The sequence below is a fragment of the Octopus sinensis genome, linkage group LG3 (assembly GCF_006345805.1).
Source record: "Octopus sinensis linkage group LG3, ASM634580v1, whole genome shotgun sequence".
Classification (NCBI taxonomy): domain Eukaryota; kingdom Metazoa; phylum Mollusca; class Cephalopoda; order Octopoda; family Octopodidae; genus Octopus; species Octopus sinensis.
The window spans coordinates 113,094,942-113,112,431 of record NC_042999.1 but is presented as its reverse complement, the minus strand read 5'-3'; the positions used below and the strand labels follow the sequence as shown (position 1 = coordinate 113,112,431).

General features: G+C 35.5%; 1 protein-coding gene across 3 annotated transcripts in view; it reads right to left on the bottom strand.

Annotated features, from left to right (window-relative positions):
* Positions 1-1,881: 1,881 nt before the first annotated feature.
* LOC115209215 overlaps positions 1,882-17,490 on the bottom strand; it is a 57,939-nt gene continuing 42,330 nt past the window's right edge. For 2 of the 3 annotated variants that reach the window (XM_029777475.2, XM_036501234.1), the window contains exon 3: positions 1,882-6,211. In XM_029777475.2, the coding sequence (XP_029633335.1) occupies positions 2,270-6,133 (3,864 nt within the window). In that variant the 5' untranslated portion in view covers positions 6,134-6,211 and the 3' untranslated portion in view covers positions 1,882-2,269. Of the gene's footprint in view, positions 6,212-10,704; positions 10,808-17,490 lie in introns of all 3 variants that reach the window. The other variant, XM_036501235.1, reaches the window with a different exon arrangement.

The following is a 17,490-nucleotide window of genomic DNA, read 5'->3' as shown; positions in this document are numbered from 1 at the left end:
CTAACATGACTTGTCATAAAACGATAGGGTATGATATGAGGACGATTTGGCTCATATTTCTAGCATGTCTAGTAATGACGTTGAAGCTCTCTGGTTTCTCGTCTCAGCCATCTTTGTGAAAAAGGAATGATTGTGTGGGTATATTCAACGGTTTGATAAGACTCGTACTATTCTGATTTATACTGTACTCGCCTTGGTTTTAATATCTTATGCGAAAAACATTCAGGAACAAAAATGTTTGCTACTAAATGCTAAATGGTAACATAGATATGCATATTAAGAAAAGCGTTTTCTCTCTCTCTCTCTCTCTCCCTCTCCCTCTCTCTCTCTCTATCAATCTATCTATCTATCTATCTATCTATCTATCTATCTATCTATCTATCAATCTATCAATCAATCTATCTATCTAGCTAGCTAGCTTTATTTCTCTCTCTCTTTCACTCTCTCTTTCTCACACTCTCTCACTCATACATACGCACATATACACACACGCACACAGACACACTATGCATATGCCTGTATATACATATACATGTGATAATATGTATTATATAATCACTATATATATATATATATATATATATATATATATATATATATATATATATATATGTATATATAAGGGGGAAATATATATAACGGGAAATTCTCTATGGAGTAAATGAGGGAGTCTTGTAGAAATAGCAGGCAAATCTATTTCAAACTACAATCTTGTTTTAAATAAAGCATAACACACTGAAAAATGAAGTCGCGAAATGCAAAATGAACTGGTCACAGATGCAATGCCTTTGGTCATATGTTTTCTCACTCAGAGCCGACCTGGAGCTAAGCAACAATACCCAAATGCTTAAAAAAAACAAGGAATGCAGTGAGCCAGCAAGAGAAGCTTGACATGATTGCTCGATTTGCTTAAAATAACAGTCAAATATGCTTCATATTACGTCTTATCTCTTAAAAAGAGAGAGGATTGCGTTGAATAATGTAATCGTATGTATAATTTGTTTGGAATAAAATACAGGATAGTCATGACTAGAATAAATTTGATCATGGTTCCACGCGATCAGGGGTGACCTGGGGATTAAAGAAGAACTAAAAAAAACAAATTCTAAGTTGTATTTAGCAAGATGCTATCGTCAATGTGCTACTCAGAAATCTACAAATGTGACTAATTCTCAGAAAACCAAAAGCATTCTAAACAAACCTAAATACAAATAAATTAGGATAAAAATGTAATCCATTGTCTGTTAGTTAATATCATAGTTGCTTATAGTTTCCATTGCTGAGTGATTTGTATTCACATTATTGGAATATGTAACAAAATTGTTTTTCCCCAGTTGCACCATTTTGTTTTTAATCTGTCAGTAATAATTACTTCCCTTGACTTTTCATAGCGTAAATGAAGGCTATGCTAATTCACTTTCTCCTACCCTACCGCCTTACTACTTAAACGGATATTAAATTACTATATTCTAAATTACTTACTATAATCATACAAATCTCCCCTGAATTTCGTCTTGAGTGTATCGCGTTATCAATATTGTAGGTGTTTTTGTCTTCTTAATCTAACGTACTAAATTTTCGAATAAGTAATTAGTTTTGAGTCGATTTTAAATAGTTCTTGATTACTAAAAATGTAATGATTATTGTCTTCATTATTATCATTTCTCTAACAATTACCACCATTTTCTTCATAATAACCTTCCTTATCATTATAATCGTTGTATAGTTTTAGCAAAACGAATGTAACAAACCCACGTTTTGTATTTTTCTGCCTATTATTTTAGTGTTCCTTTTTAGTAGTCTGGGTCTTAAATAATACTATCATTTTTATCTCATGCATTACTATTACTATCATCATCCTCATCATTATTATCATCATTATCTTCGTGGCTGTAATTTGTATAATTATTTTGTTTTACTCTTGAGTCGCATAAAAACTATTTGACGTGAACTTACCATTTAAAGTTCAAGTTCAGGTGTTTTCAGGTTCTAGAGAGAGTAGAACAGTGATCAATCAAGTATAAAGAACGAACAACAAAACCTAAACTGCCTAGTCTAAGATATATAGTTTAACAAAACATGGCAATGATCATTTCAGTATTGTCTACATCACTTGAGACTGTTTTTGTGTCATCTTTATTTTGATACCGCTTATTATGTGCATGAAAGCTTCGATACCTCTTTCAAAACGATGCGTGTGTGCATGTTTGCATGTATGTGTATACATACATACATATATATTACATATATGTGTGTACATACATATATATTACAAAAATGGTGGTTTACCAAAATGTGATGAATAATATTCTTCAGTTAATACGGGCCCTATCTCCACAGGAGAATATTCTTCGGTTGTCACCGATGCAATGTGCTTCGGGAAATATTCTTGTGAAACAATGAATCCTTTGTCTAAAGGATAGAAATCTTGGGACGACTCGGGAGTATCGTCGACAGGGTAGTACTCATGGCTAAAAATAGAGGCATTGTCCAATGATTCTTGAAGGTTCTCCATTTGTAAACGGAGATTTTGTAAATGTGTATGAATGTCCTGCATTTGTAGGCGAGCATTGTCAAAAACTGTAGTTACGACCTTGGTAGAACTTTGTATTTGTCTGTAAACTTCTTCACTCGCCGAATGCTCTGCCCAAAAGTCATCACTGTCATCATCAGCAGCTGTATTAACAACTGTACAACTGACCAGCACTTCTCCCCCTTTGTCTGGTTCTGTGTAAGTTTTAGTGAAAAGTAATTCAGAGGCTGATTCATCTTCATCATCGGCGAAGATGTTGCTGTCTGTACTGATATCATCGCGTTGTTCTGAAATATCAATATCGGATTCGGTCACGGATCTATCGGTCACTGCTGGCGAAATACGTGAAAGACGCCGACTACTCGCGTTTTCTGATGGAGATGAGCGATTAGTTTCACACTTATAAGGAAAATGTGATTCTGATAATTTTTGATCTTCCCCTAGTTTGATGTAATCGAGAAAGTTCTTTAGATCTGCAAGTTCAGGTAATGTTTCCGGTAAGTTGTGGTCGATGTCAGTTAGAGACTTATGACCAGATTTGGAATTCTTTTTACTGGAGTTATTTGATTCTAAACTTACCTGAGAATTCGCTGGGTGGTTTTCATTTCTGTCCCGCAGATCTTCACCTTCTTTAGGGTAACTATGTGGCCGATTTTGATCACTTCTCTTTTCAATTTTATTTGAATTTTCCATAATTTCGTTGAGTTCTTCAGAGGCAGTTGATAGTCTTGGGTTAACAGTTTCTTCAACAATGTTTTTGGTCCCATTTCGACAATGTGGAATAGCAACAGTAGCATCTTCATCTTTATCGAACACGTTTTCGTTTTCATCTTCACATTGATGTGTTTCATTTTCATCTTCACACTGAACATTCTGTTGATTAATATTTTTACTTCCATCTTCAAGTTCTTGATCTTCCTTTTCTGTCCTTTCGTTGGCAGTATGAACGTTTTCTACTTGGTCATTAAAACGTTTATTGTCGTCTTTGGTTCCTTCTCCATGTGAAGAATCTGACTTAATTTTCTGTTCTTTATTTGGAATATAGAAAGCTCTTATTTCATTCTGACGTTCATTCGTGGGAGTAGATTCATCACTCACAATATCAGTGGCTGAATGCAATGCTCCAACTGAACAACTTACGTCTACAAAAGGATGTGGTTTTGAATTGATGTCCTGATCTGCTTGTTCTTTTTTCTGAATTTCACTACTAGATACAGTGTTTGACTTATCTGATGTTGAGCTTTCGTCCTTTAAATAATTAGGATTTTCTATGACAGAGGATTGGTGCAGAAATACGGGGCTGTCACTATCAGGGGTGCTAGCAACAGATTTTATATCATTACCGTTCTCTTCATCCTCTTTTGTGAGATCACTGCCTCTGGATCTGGAGATAGCTAGATCACAGTTATCCTCTATTTCTGTCACTTCGCTAACACTTTGGCTCTCACTCGCAGAAGCATTTGCCGAACTTTCGTTTCCTAAACTCGATTTTTTCTTTCTTTTTCTTTTGCGTCCTTTTTTCGTTTTGGTTTTCGAAATATTTTGTTCGTTTTCTGAGGTTTCTTTTTTATCATCAGTTGTATCAGTTGTTTGAGTGACGGAACATTCTAAACTACTTTCGGTTTCCAAAATAGCTCCCTGAGGAATTTCTTCTATTTCTTGTGTAGCCGGGTCTTTAGAATGTTCATCGGATTCATTTTTGATACTGTTTGCTTCTACGTCTGGTTCATGAATATACTTTTTCGAGCTCTCATCGTAACTGGTCTTGATTTGTTCGGTTTCCTTTTCTTGGTCATTACTTAAAACAGGATGATGAACTAGAATCTTTGATCGTTCTGCAAGAGAAGCACTTGAAGACTCTATGATTTTTTCGCAAACAGGTTCCAGTTCTTTAACTGATGTGTTTTTTATAACTGGGACAGCTTCGGAGATGGTCAAGATTTCGTCAGGGATCGAAGGTTTCGTTGCGATTACAGCAGCAGCGGTTTCTTGGATATTCTTCAAAGAACATTTCTCAGCTTCACATACGTATTCGGTTTTATTTGAAAGAATACTTTCTTCACAGTTTTCAGTTAATTGAGCTTTGTCATCGGTAATCGTCTTTGTTTCGACTACTTTCTCATTTAAACATTGATTTTCTGACTGTTTAACCTGTTTAATTTCATTGTCAGCGCTTTTTGGCACTGGTTCCTCCATCAAAATTGCATCCACCTTCTGATTTGCAGCAACATCGGGAGGCGGTATTAGCTTTTGCTCTTGTTCTGGAGTCTCTGGGCAAATATTTTTATCGACAGTCCCATTTTGCTCTGTTTTAACACCCTCTCTTTCAGGTGCATCATGATCGCTGTCTTTGAGTGAGACCATAACGTCTTCATTAATGTGTAATTTCACCTGCTCGAAATCGTTCTGACGAGTTTCATCAGAGCTTGAATAATTCTGATTCGGCTCCTTTTTTGAATGTTCTGCTTTCTCAGGAGCTTCTCTCTGGGATACTTCAATCAGTTCTTCGGTGTCGGTGGTTGTATTGTCGGTAACTGATATTTTACTTTCTTTCTCCATCAATTCCCAGTCGGCTTTGTTGATCATTTCAGAAGATTTCTCCTTGTCTTTACTGTTTTCATTTGACCAAATCTCTTCTTCACTAGGAGTAGGGGTTGTAAGTTCTTGACAAGTCGACAGACCAGTACTGTTTTCTTCGGGCGCTTTCATGTCAGTTTGACTGACAGCACATTTTTCTTCGGTTTGTGCCTTTCCTTCATTTATGTATTCCAGTCGTTTTGATTTTTCATCAACACCATGACCAACATTTTCTTCAACATCCTGCTTACTAGGAAGAGGAGGAGTTTCTGCGGATTTTACTTTGCTACCATCCGACTTCCCGTCAGCTGATAATCTTTCGAAAATAGTCCTTTCTATTTCCTTCCCCAATTCGCTGACGCTGTCTGTCGTGGTAGTTATTTGTTGTAATTCGTTACGTCTCACTTGAGGTGTACTCAAAGCTGGTGTAATGAAACCCGATTCATTAAAGGATATTTCACTAAACGATACATCATCAGCTAACTGAGTATCAAACCGATAAGATCTTTCATTTCTCGGAGTTGTTTCCATTTGACTGGTAGTCATGCTGACATCCAGCCGACTAACCGTGTCCAAATAGAGGTCACTAGTGTAAAGACCTGAATTTGAGCATAAGTTCGAATTGGAGCCATGTTGATTAACATTATCATAAGTCGACCTTACAGGCCGAGGAGACTTGGTCTGGGCCGGTCGTTTATTGGGGGGACTGGTATCATCGACAGATGATCCACCAAACGCACCAACAGCAGTTTCATCTAGTACTGAAGTGGTTTCACTTTTGCTTTTGTCGTCGTTTTTGTTTTTATTTTTCTTCTTGCTTTTCCTTTTCAAACTTCCATCTCCGCTAAGTTGATTGCCCATAGTGAGTGCAGTTTCGGATGATGTGTGAGCAATGCTGCATAAAGATGAGTGCGGGTCAGAGGTAGTGTGGACTAGATTATCCAAGGATGAAGGTGGTGATAAGCAAGATGGTGATAAGCGATGTGAAGCGGGTATGTGAGCTGAGTTGGTGTTTTCACTCATTTGTGAGTGGCGAATCGCCAACGAACAAATGTCTTTTTACCACTGATGTCATCTTGTACAGACCATAGAGGTGAATATCTGAAAGACATGAAAAAACTATTTAGAACATTTAATCAAAGAAAGATTATTACATAATATAAAATAAGATTCATTAAAAATTTTTCATATTTCAATGAGAAAATAAACTACCTATTAATTGTCCTTTTCACAATGTCCTGTGGACTTGGCTTACTAGGAACGTAGGGATAATAAAACTATTAATTCCTTTTCGATTAGGCTCAAGAATTATGCGAAACATAAAAGTAGAATATTGGGATATTTGTGGGGCGTTTTTTTCTTCAGAGGTTTAATTGATGGAATATAATTAAATAGCAACAATTTGGAATCAACGTCGAATTACAGAGTAAGAACGCCAAAAGTTAGTCTCTAAATCTTGTAGTGTTCGCCACGTGGTTCTTAAAGAGCCGAGATCAGCCCTTGGTGAGAAGTATATCGTGATATACATTTTGTTAAAGTCAAAGAAATCGTGTCCACTTGAAATTTTAATCATATCAATGATAGCCCGAACTATAAACAGTGAAACATCTTATAGCTTCAGTTAAACAGTTGGCTATTAATAAGATACTAGTACCATAGAATTACTAGCAAAAAAAAAACTGCATAAAATATTGTTTTTAAAGTAACCCAGAAATTTAAGATATGGTGTATGTGGGTGGATGGAGGGTGTAATGAATCAGATCGAACATGTACTTGCCTGAAACTTACTTTATTGACTACCAGTAGTACTTGTATTATCGGTGTCTAAAATATTATGAACTGTTAATAAAAATTAAGAAACTATTTCCAACAAGGTGTTAGCAAAAATTAACGACGAGTATCAATTTGATTCAATGAGCCTTATATATAATCGTTCGACTAAAAAAATAGCCAAAACCTCAGTGCATAGCCTACGATCTTAAAAATAGGACAAGCAGAGTTAATAAAATCCCGGGGACATTGTACTTGGGAAAAAATGGAGGGTCAAGGCTGAAAACATCTTTGATCAGAGATCTACTTGATGAGAGCTGATCTGAGGCACGAGAACAACAACAACAATGTATAACAATATACAAGAATTCAACATGCAGTTAAACATGTTGTTAATAACAAACTATTACTGGCGATTACCAGCAAACAGTTAACAAGGACCTAATAAGCTCAAGCTGTTAACAATAAACTCCTTTAATAACAAACATAACTTCTAACGATTAAGTTGAATAGAACATGCAAATTCATATACGCTCAAACACACACTCATATCTATACACACTTTTACTAGTAATATCATATAGAGACGCATATACATATGTACAAAAAACAATTACCCCTATGTGGAACAAAGGGGACTCTGTATGCGGTCACACAACCTGCTAGAAACAGCGACCGAAAAACTCTCAAAATAAGACCCTACTGTCTTAAGAAATGTGAATGGAATTATAGGATAAGATAGTCCCGGATAAACTATACCTAAAAGAAATTGTAAAACAACCCGAGGGCACTGGTACTGGTCTGCGTAACTAAATTCCCACCGCATACGAACCTATCCAAAATCACAAATTTCGCTAGAAAAAAAAAGTCAAAGTTTGAATGTTTTTGATCTACACAATGAGAGCTTCTTACATCATCTTTTGATCAGCAGCTAAATTTTATGTTAACCATACCTAACACTCTTTTCATTATAACGTTTAAATCATCAATATGCAAAAAATATTTACTGGCAAGTCCTAAAGCATTATTGAAAAAGGGTTGCAACGACAGCTGGATACTATACACGTTTGTGAATTGCTTGTGTTTTACAATTGTGTCCCTACGGGAAGAAACCTTAGAGTCGAAGCTTTCGAATTTATTTAATTAGAAAAAATGAGATATAGGAAATAACTCAAAGGAACCAATGATATTAAGTTAGATAAATAACTTGAGGTCTGATATTCTGAATGCTGTACAACAACAACAACAACAACAGAACTTCATTACTTGAATTAATTGAAATTTCCCCCTCTTACCTGGAGAAATATAGCGAATTAGCAGAGTCTGTTAGATAGAAAATGCCATGCCATAGATTTTCCAGTTCTCTACGCTCTGAGTTGAAATCCCAGTAAAGTCAATTTTGCCTTTTATCCTTTCAAGATCAGTAAATAGAGTACTAGTGACAAATAAAGTACTAGTGACATACAGCTTTCTTCGTTCTCTCTTTCTTTATATCACTCCCTCTCTCTCTCTCTCTCTCTCTCTCTCTCTCTCTCTCTCTCTCTCTCTCTCTCTCCCCTCTCTCTCTCTCTCTATCTATCTATCTATCTATCTATCTATCTATCTCTAAGTTCGGCTATTGCTAACAAGATTGTATTTTGTGAAAAAAAATACCCGAAGGAAAGTAACAGAAAACTAGCAATAGCTGTTCCTAAATAATAAAGTCGGAAAATATCTACTGTGCCAAAAACTGTAATTTCCTAGAAATGTGTTTTAAGCATCATAGACAATAAATCTGCAAAACGAAAATAAAAATTTTCTTTTTTGGTCTTTTATTTTTGCGAGACGCACATTCTTGCCGTGTTACTGTTTTTTGTTTTTTTGTTTTTTTGTTTTATTAACTCGCTTTGAAAAAGTTTTCAGATTTGTTTTAAAGATCTGAGGTTATGATTCTTTACAAGTATGCGAAGCAAGCCTAAAAAACTTTTTTTTGGTAAAGCCAAAACAGAAATATCACGGAAATGAGGTATGGACAACTCCACCCTCACTCACCAACACGTTTGTTTTGTTTTGTTGTTTTTTGTTGCTTTTTTAGCATTTCCGCAATCAGCGATACTTAAACACATTCGTAGAAATTATGGCTTTTAGCGCACTAGATAAATTCTGGCTCCATTCTTTAGAAACGCCCAAGTAGGCACTTTAGATAATAATATACTGAAGAAACCAGTTGCTTTCTTTCCGTGATGGCGAAGAATTGAAGCGTTAAGAATATTTAACATTGGTAAGCAAATGATGAAAAGACGGGAGAGGACGCGTAAGATAATATAGTCCTAAATACACTGGGAAAAAATGATGGCTTGATCATGGTTGCGAACACCATTGATCATTGGTTTGCTTGATCAAGGCTGATCTAAGGTTCAACTACAAAATTTCACGATAAACTATTAATCAAGGCCAACAAATTGCTAACCGATGGCAACTACGAAATAACTTCATTATAAGCTTGCATTTTTCGATGTTGTTGTTGTTGGGGTGGGGTATACCCAAGTCACCTTAATTGAACCTTTGATCAAATGTGTCCCAGACATGACCGTTCTATTTTTTTTTAATCTATGGCTACACTACACATTGTATCCTTTCTATATTTCCACGAAGACATGAAGGGATATGGCTGATATTTCTGCTATTTCTAGTTGGTTGTGTAACAATGTATAGGCTCCTTTACTCCCTTGTTCATATATTTTCTGTCATCTTTTATACAGCTGTTACATTTACACATCTAATTCTTGTTGCTTTGTCGTTGACTTTTTTGCAACCGTTTTATATTTATAAAATGATTGAAAATATCATAATCTTTTAATAATTTCTTTTTAAAAAGATCAGGAGACCCATTGTATGAAAAATAAAATTTATAAGACAAGCAAGCTAATATAAAATCAATATGGTCTCGGGATAATTCCTTCGCTAAACCTATTCTTCTATCCCACCCAGTGTATATAATCTTCAACATACGCTTCGAGAGTTTTTTTTTTATTATTAATATTTCTGCAAGTACGGTGAAGCTCTACTGATGATTGTCAAACTGGCAAATATCAGGTACACCAACCACAAGACTATTGGTGAAATTGTTTACACCTTTTCCCTTCTTTCTTAATTGAATGAAAAAATAGAATCTTCATCTATGTAATTGTTTTTCCTTCACCAGGGAGTTAGATACGGTTAAAAGGTTGGAAACCATCTTAATTCTATTAAATATAGTCATTTGTCTGCCCTTTTTCAATCTTCACGGACCTACCCACCTTTTGAGTAACACTGGTCTATACTTCGGAGATGAAGTCAGAATGAAACTGAATCATTATCCGGAATTGGCTCCGGGTTGTGAATTAGTTACAATAAACGAGTTAAAATTTGAGTCAGGAATAATTAAAATAATATTAGTCATTGCCTAATACTGTTTCTCTTCTCTCTTTCCTTCTTCCTCTCTGTCTCCCCCCTCTCTCTCTCTCTCTCTCTCTCTCTCTCTCTCTCTCTCTCTCTTTCTATCTATCTATCTAACTAAATATCACATGTATGCACACACAGAGCGTAATTATTTCCAGTTCATTTTCTGATACTTTCTGCATTGGATATATTTGCACTAATTTAGCTATCATCAATATTTTGTTTGGTATGATTGTTCGTAAGTATGTACAAGAAGCGGATCAGCAGGAGGAGATTGACAACCACGACAATGAATTGGTCGGTGAAAAGGTTAGTATTCGCTAGGAATGCACAGAATGAAAATAGATGTGACTACAGGGGTGTCAGTGTGATGGCAGAGTTACAAATAAAACTAGCTCACTCACTCACTCTCTGTCTCACTCTGTCTCACTCTGTCTCTTCCTCCTCCATCTCTCTTCAATGGAGTTGATCCTCATCCCTACAGTGCATGCCTCAATGTGTGTTAATCTATTGGAATAACAAGCAAGGAATCTGACACGGCATTCATCACATATAGTGTGTATATTACTAACCTTAAAGCATACAACACTAAGCAATATAACAATCTATACGTAACTACAAACATATTTCATTCCCTTTGGTACATGATCCATACAAAACACACACGTAGTATACAATATAATCCACGCACATGAGCAAACACACATACATACATACATACATACATACATACATACATACATACATACATACATACATACATACATACATACATACATACATACATACACACATACATACTGAGTAAGAAAAACAGCATTGACATTTCATGCAGCATGTTCAACCTATTGTAGGACCGAGACACATAAACATAAGAGCAATAGAGATTAAAAGTAAGGATTCAGAGGACAAACTAGAAACATTTATAATTAACATACATGAAATGTGTTTTATAAAGAACAAAACGGTCGAGAGACCAACAAAAGCAGAAGCCTAAGAAGATATGGAATCAGCAGTAGCAGCGGCAGCAGCAGCAAACATTGCGTATGACACAGTCACATGAAATTTACAGCATCATAAAGTATGCTATTTAATAGATAGATATATAGATAGATAGATAGCTAGATAGATAGATAGATAGATAGATAGATAGATAGATAGATAGATAGATAGATACATACATACATACATACATACATACATACATACATACATACACAGAGAAACAGACACACAGACAGATAAAGAGATAGAAAGATAGATAGATAGATAGATACATACATACATACATACTACATACATACATACATACATACATACATACATACATAGAAACACACATGTATACATGTATACAAATACATTTTATGAATGATTATATGTACGTGTGTGCGTGAGTTTTTGTGTTTGTGTGTGTTTATCCATATATGTATGTCTTGTGTGTGTGCGTGCACATATATATAAAGCGAGAGAATGAGATATATATATACATAAAAATAGGTATTTAAGTACATAATTTATACATAAACACATGCATGCGCGCGCACACACATTCACACACATACATAGACATGGACATACATACATGCATACATACATAATGCATACATACATACATACATACATACATACATACATACATACATACATACATACATACATACATACATACATATGGTTGGGGTTTCTAAGTATAGTCGTACGTCGTGTGCCATTTTGTTTGGGATGGAGTGGTTGTACGTGCATGCAGACGTCTGCCATTTTCCGTTGACATCTAACATATATTGTCTCGTTACTTCCATTCTCGCAATTTTAGCCATTTCACTCCAACATAACATTTCAAAGTATCTGTGTACGACAACTTAAATGTTTTACTAGGTTGTAAAGATTATTGGACAATATATATAGAAGCAGTCCTTCTCTAAAGTTTAAAGGAAATGGTTGCAAGCTAAATCCACCACAGCAAATGCTAGATATTATGATCAAAAGCTAGATAAAATAACCTATCATGATGGCTAACACTCTTATATCACTTAGCCAAGATTACTTTGTAAACATAAACAGATACCATGAAGAGATGCTTAAACTATACTGGGCGAGAATTGTGCCATGCTCTAGAGCAGTCAGTTCTCAACCTTTTTTGCACTAGGGACTGGTTTCATGCAAGACAATTTTTTCATGAACCAGAGGATCATACACATAATAAAATACAATTAAGTGCATAATATATAATTTAATTATTACATATATAATGCAAATGTATTACCACATTGCATATTACGCACTTTATTTCTATTATTATTACATTGTTAACTACGGTAAAATAGAAATGATAAAATAGAAATAAAATTTTATAACTTATTCTTTTTGTGCGGCCCGATACTGGCCTATAACCCCGTTAGTTGGGGTCCCTTCTCTAGAGAACTGCTCGTACATGAGAGCTGTTTCACCCCTCTGTTAATATCGGTTTCAAATTTTAACACAAGGCCAGCATCTTCGTGTATGTGGGCAAATCGTTTAAATCAATCCCAGCACTTATTTTATCGACCCCGGAAGAATGAAAAGCAAAGTCGAAATCGGCGGAATTTGAACTCAGAATGTGGAGATGGACGAAATGACGCTAAGCATTCGCCCGACGTGCTAACGATTCTGCCAGCTCGCCGCCTTCCTCTCTGTTAATATCGAGAAAACATAGATCGCTAGCTGGTCGTCGTTTTAGAAGCATTTTTATAGCAGCATTTATAAATACTGTGCTTGTGAATGGTTGCACCACCTACTAAAATTAGCCCTGAAATCTTCCTCTGATCACAATCTGTCATAAAAGTCTCTTTCAAAAAAACTGGTTGGTCACGACTGGAATGCCTTTCATAATTAATTTCCTCGACCTGGAGCTTAACTACAATAGTAACATTAGCACTACCAGTTTTCCAACTGTAATCCTCCTTTTAACTCTTCCTTGCTATTCCTTCAATGTTTTTTCGCTTCTAAGATTTAAGAGTATACTTCTCTTGTAGAGAGCCTCCACGTGATCCTCCGATCAGCAAGAAATATCAGTAAAATGTCTTTCAAATCATATCCTAACGTCTTAACAAGAGATACATTGGATAATGTAGTTATGAAAAAATGACTGTATTGTTGCAACTGGACCGGCTTCCATTATAGGTTTACTACAACAACGATCCATTTCTTTGTTATTTGTTAGTTGGGTGAGATGGGAGATGTACTTATTACCTCTGTAGATTCTTCCAGACTGGGAAACCTAAATAATTTAGTAAAATATTTTAAAGTTAAGAGCAGGAAATAGATTATTGCTACCGGGTCTAACCTTAATTGATCAAATTTGTCATCAGAATCAACCCAACTATCACGTGTTCTTTTTATAGGATCTAGGAATATGACACGTAATGTGTCTTTACTGTTCAAGACGGCGAGATGTGGGTTGAAGGGGGATTTAGTTGCTATTTCTTCTAGATCGAACCCCACCTCCTTCTTATAAGGACTTCCACGTTGTTTGGTTAGGAGCAAAATAGATCAAGGCATGCATTGGAATTTGCTTCTCTTCCTCGGAATAAATAATGATTTCAAATTTTGCCACAGGGGCAGCTTGGTGGAGGGGGTCAAGTCGATTACAACGACCCTGGTACTTATTTAATCAACCCTGAAAGAATGAGAAGCAAAGTCGACCTCGGCGGAATTTGAACTTAGAACGTGGCGACAGACGAAATACCGCTAAGCATTTTTCCCTGCGTACTAACGATTCTACCAGCTCGCTGCCTTTCCTCGGAATAAATAATAGTAGCAACAAATATCTATATATCTGTATGAATGTGCGACCGCAAGGGCGTGTGTGTGCATGTGTGTGTGTGCATGTGTGTGTGTGCACGCGCGCGCAAAACACACACACATTATTGTGTTTTGTGAATTCATGAGTACACACACACACACACACACATACACACAAAGAATACGATCACGACAATTTCTCAGAGGGAGAAAGAGCACTTCTATGTATGCAGGTGTTAGTATCAGTGTACGAGTAACATTATGAATGGTTCTTCTACTGCAACAGACGTTTCTATGTCTAAATATATGCAGTTGTGCAGTGCTGTGTGCTTGTGTGTGTGACTGTTTATGTAAAGCTCATGTTTAAAACAGTAATGTGATCGTAAAGCTCTTTGGAACAAACCTGCATATGTGTGTTTATGTATACATCAAATATAACGGTAATATGATCAGTCCAGTCAATTGCAAATCACTTCGTGTCTGTCTGTATGCGTGTGTGCATGATTGAAGGTGTTTTTTTTTTAATGAGAATACGGGTATATATTTGTACTGTGTTGCGTATGCGTGTATTTCTGTGTGTTCTGTGTGCTCGAAAGTGCAGATGGGCATAAATTTAAAGAAAAAAAGTTGTGTAAGATATTGTGTGTCAGATATTTTGCATAAGGTGTAAATTATGCATGCACAGCACACGACTTAGTTTCGTCGTTGATCGATGTCACAACAGGTCGAACAGTTTATGTTGGCAATTCTTTAACATACAATATCGGTAACGTTTGAATAATTGATAACTAATCTCTAAAACTCATTCCCACGCCCTAGGCAACGTTTCGAAAAAATTGTTGCGCCGTGTTTATTTAACTCGTGGCAGCCATGTTACTGCGATGGGGTTTCTTTGCAAATTAATTCATCAGTTCAAGGATGAATTTGATAAACCGTTTTGCATTGTTTTGTTTGTATTTTCCTCTTTGTATTTTCTCATCTGTAGTTCTGAGGAGAATTTAAAATCTTGCGTTCTGTTGTATTGTGTTATGCTTTAGAATCGTCTAACAAATATGATTGAAAGAATGTCAGATGTGTCTCATCCGTTAATAAATATCTACCGTATTCTAATTAAATGACTGAAGCCGTTTATTTCCATACATAACCGATTCAACCTTTATTATTCGTTTTGAAAAGAATTCTAAATTCCAGTTTTGTGTTAGATTTGTAAAGTAAACGTCATTAAGTATTTATTTATTTTTTCCTTAGATCGATCCAAGGAGACAGATATAAAAATACATACAGAAAGAGTTTGATATAAGTTGAAAGTAAATAATGAAGATGTGGTTAATAACATTTCATTGTTTAGTAGTAGTAGTAGTAGTAGTAGTAGTAGTAGTAGTAGTAGTAGTAGTAGTAGTAGTAGTAGTAGTAGTAGTAGTGGGGGTGATGGTGGTGGTGGTGGTGGTGGTGTGCTAGAGCTAGTGATAGTGTTGGTGGTGCTGGTGATGCTGCTTGTGCTGCTGACGATGGTGGTTGTAGTGGTTATACTAGCTTAGGTGATTATATCTAAACTTAAAACGCCCTTCTTTATCAATAATCTACATATCTGTACTCGTATGACGTATGATGAACTACTTGATAGCTCTCTGTATTTTTTTACCGGATACCTTTTTATTTTACTTGGCAGCAGTGGTGCATATATGTGTATGTGTGTGTATACACATACATACAAACATACATACATATATATGTACATACGTATATATTCATGTATGTAGTACGTATGTGTATGTATGTATATATATATATATATATATATATATATATATATATATATATATATATATTATATATATATATATATAATATATATATATATATATATATATATATATATATATATATTTGGCAACATCACGATTTGCTCATACAAAATATCCACTAACTTTTCAAACGAAAGTCTTATTTCTTCGGGGTGTATTTCAAAGTCAAAAAGAAACTTACATGGTATTTTGTTATTTTTTGTCTTTCAAATAATTTGGCCTTACAAATAAATGTATACACAAGCGCACCCACACACACATATATATATGCACACTCATAAAATTCTTAGCGTGCCAAACACCAACCATTAGATTCAAATGATGGGCAGAAGTTCTATTGTAAACCAACCTTATGTATTCAATAGGAATTTATTAATCCTAGTTGTGTGATAAACTGTGTCAACAGTTACAACTTTCGTGATCTGAATTCGCAAAAAGATAATGAGCCCTGTAAAATTCAGTGATATTTGGAATCCAGTAAATGGAAGCGAAAGAGCTGCACAAAAATATATTGAGCCTTCTTTGTGGGCGCCAATCGATAGATTCCTAGTTATGCTACGATGATCTTGCCACCAGTTCAAATACACGCAAATAATAAATTAATAATACATTAAAGCATATATATAATTGTGAGAACAAAAAGACCGTTTCACAAATTATTTGCAAGTTGTGGAACTGTCGTCTTTCTAAGCCTCTGGATGACCAAAGCTTTGTAAGGGAAATTTGGTTGACAAAACCTCTCAAGAAGCCCGTAGATGGAACAGATTCTGTGGGAGGGTGGCAAACTTAATTCGTTCCCTACTTAAGTATCACAGCCTTACCTTTGGGTGACTCAAGCAGTATCTGTTCAGATGTAAGCAATTGTGCAAAGTCCCCGTTCAGTGCAAAACTTCTTCCAGTCTTGAAAGACTTGGTAAGCGATATATACGATAAACATGTATATTTAATGGCATGCATTTATACATTGTGTCCAAATATGTGTTTGTACACAGTGCCAATTGTCATGATTCTGCATTGCATTTGGCTTACAAGAGACATTTATGTTCTGTGTTCAATCTCTTTGTGTGGCATTTCGAATAAGTGTCTTCTTGTGTGTAGACGGAAGCTACACGGGGACCCAGTAAATAGATAGATAGATAGATAGATAGATAGATAGATAGATAGATAGATAGATAGATAGATAGATAGATAGATAGATAGATAGATAGATGGATGGGCGGATGGGCGGACAGACATACATACAGACATACAGACATACAGACATACAGACAGACAGACGGACGGACGGACAGACAGACAGACAGACAGACAGACAGACAGACAGACAGACAGACAGACAGACAGACAGACAGACAGACAGATAGATAGATAGATAGATAGATAGATAGATAGATAGATAGATAGATAGATAGATAGATAGATAGATAGATAGATAGATAGATAGATAGGTAGGTAGACAGGACAAGCAAAGGCAAAGAGTACACAGTATATCTATATTTTGCTTTTTCTATTAACATTGAACTTAGATTCACAATACTTCAAGTGACACAGAACACAGAAAAAAGTTTATCGTTTGGATCCTTGCTTCCTATAAGAAGGCAT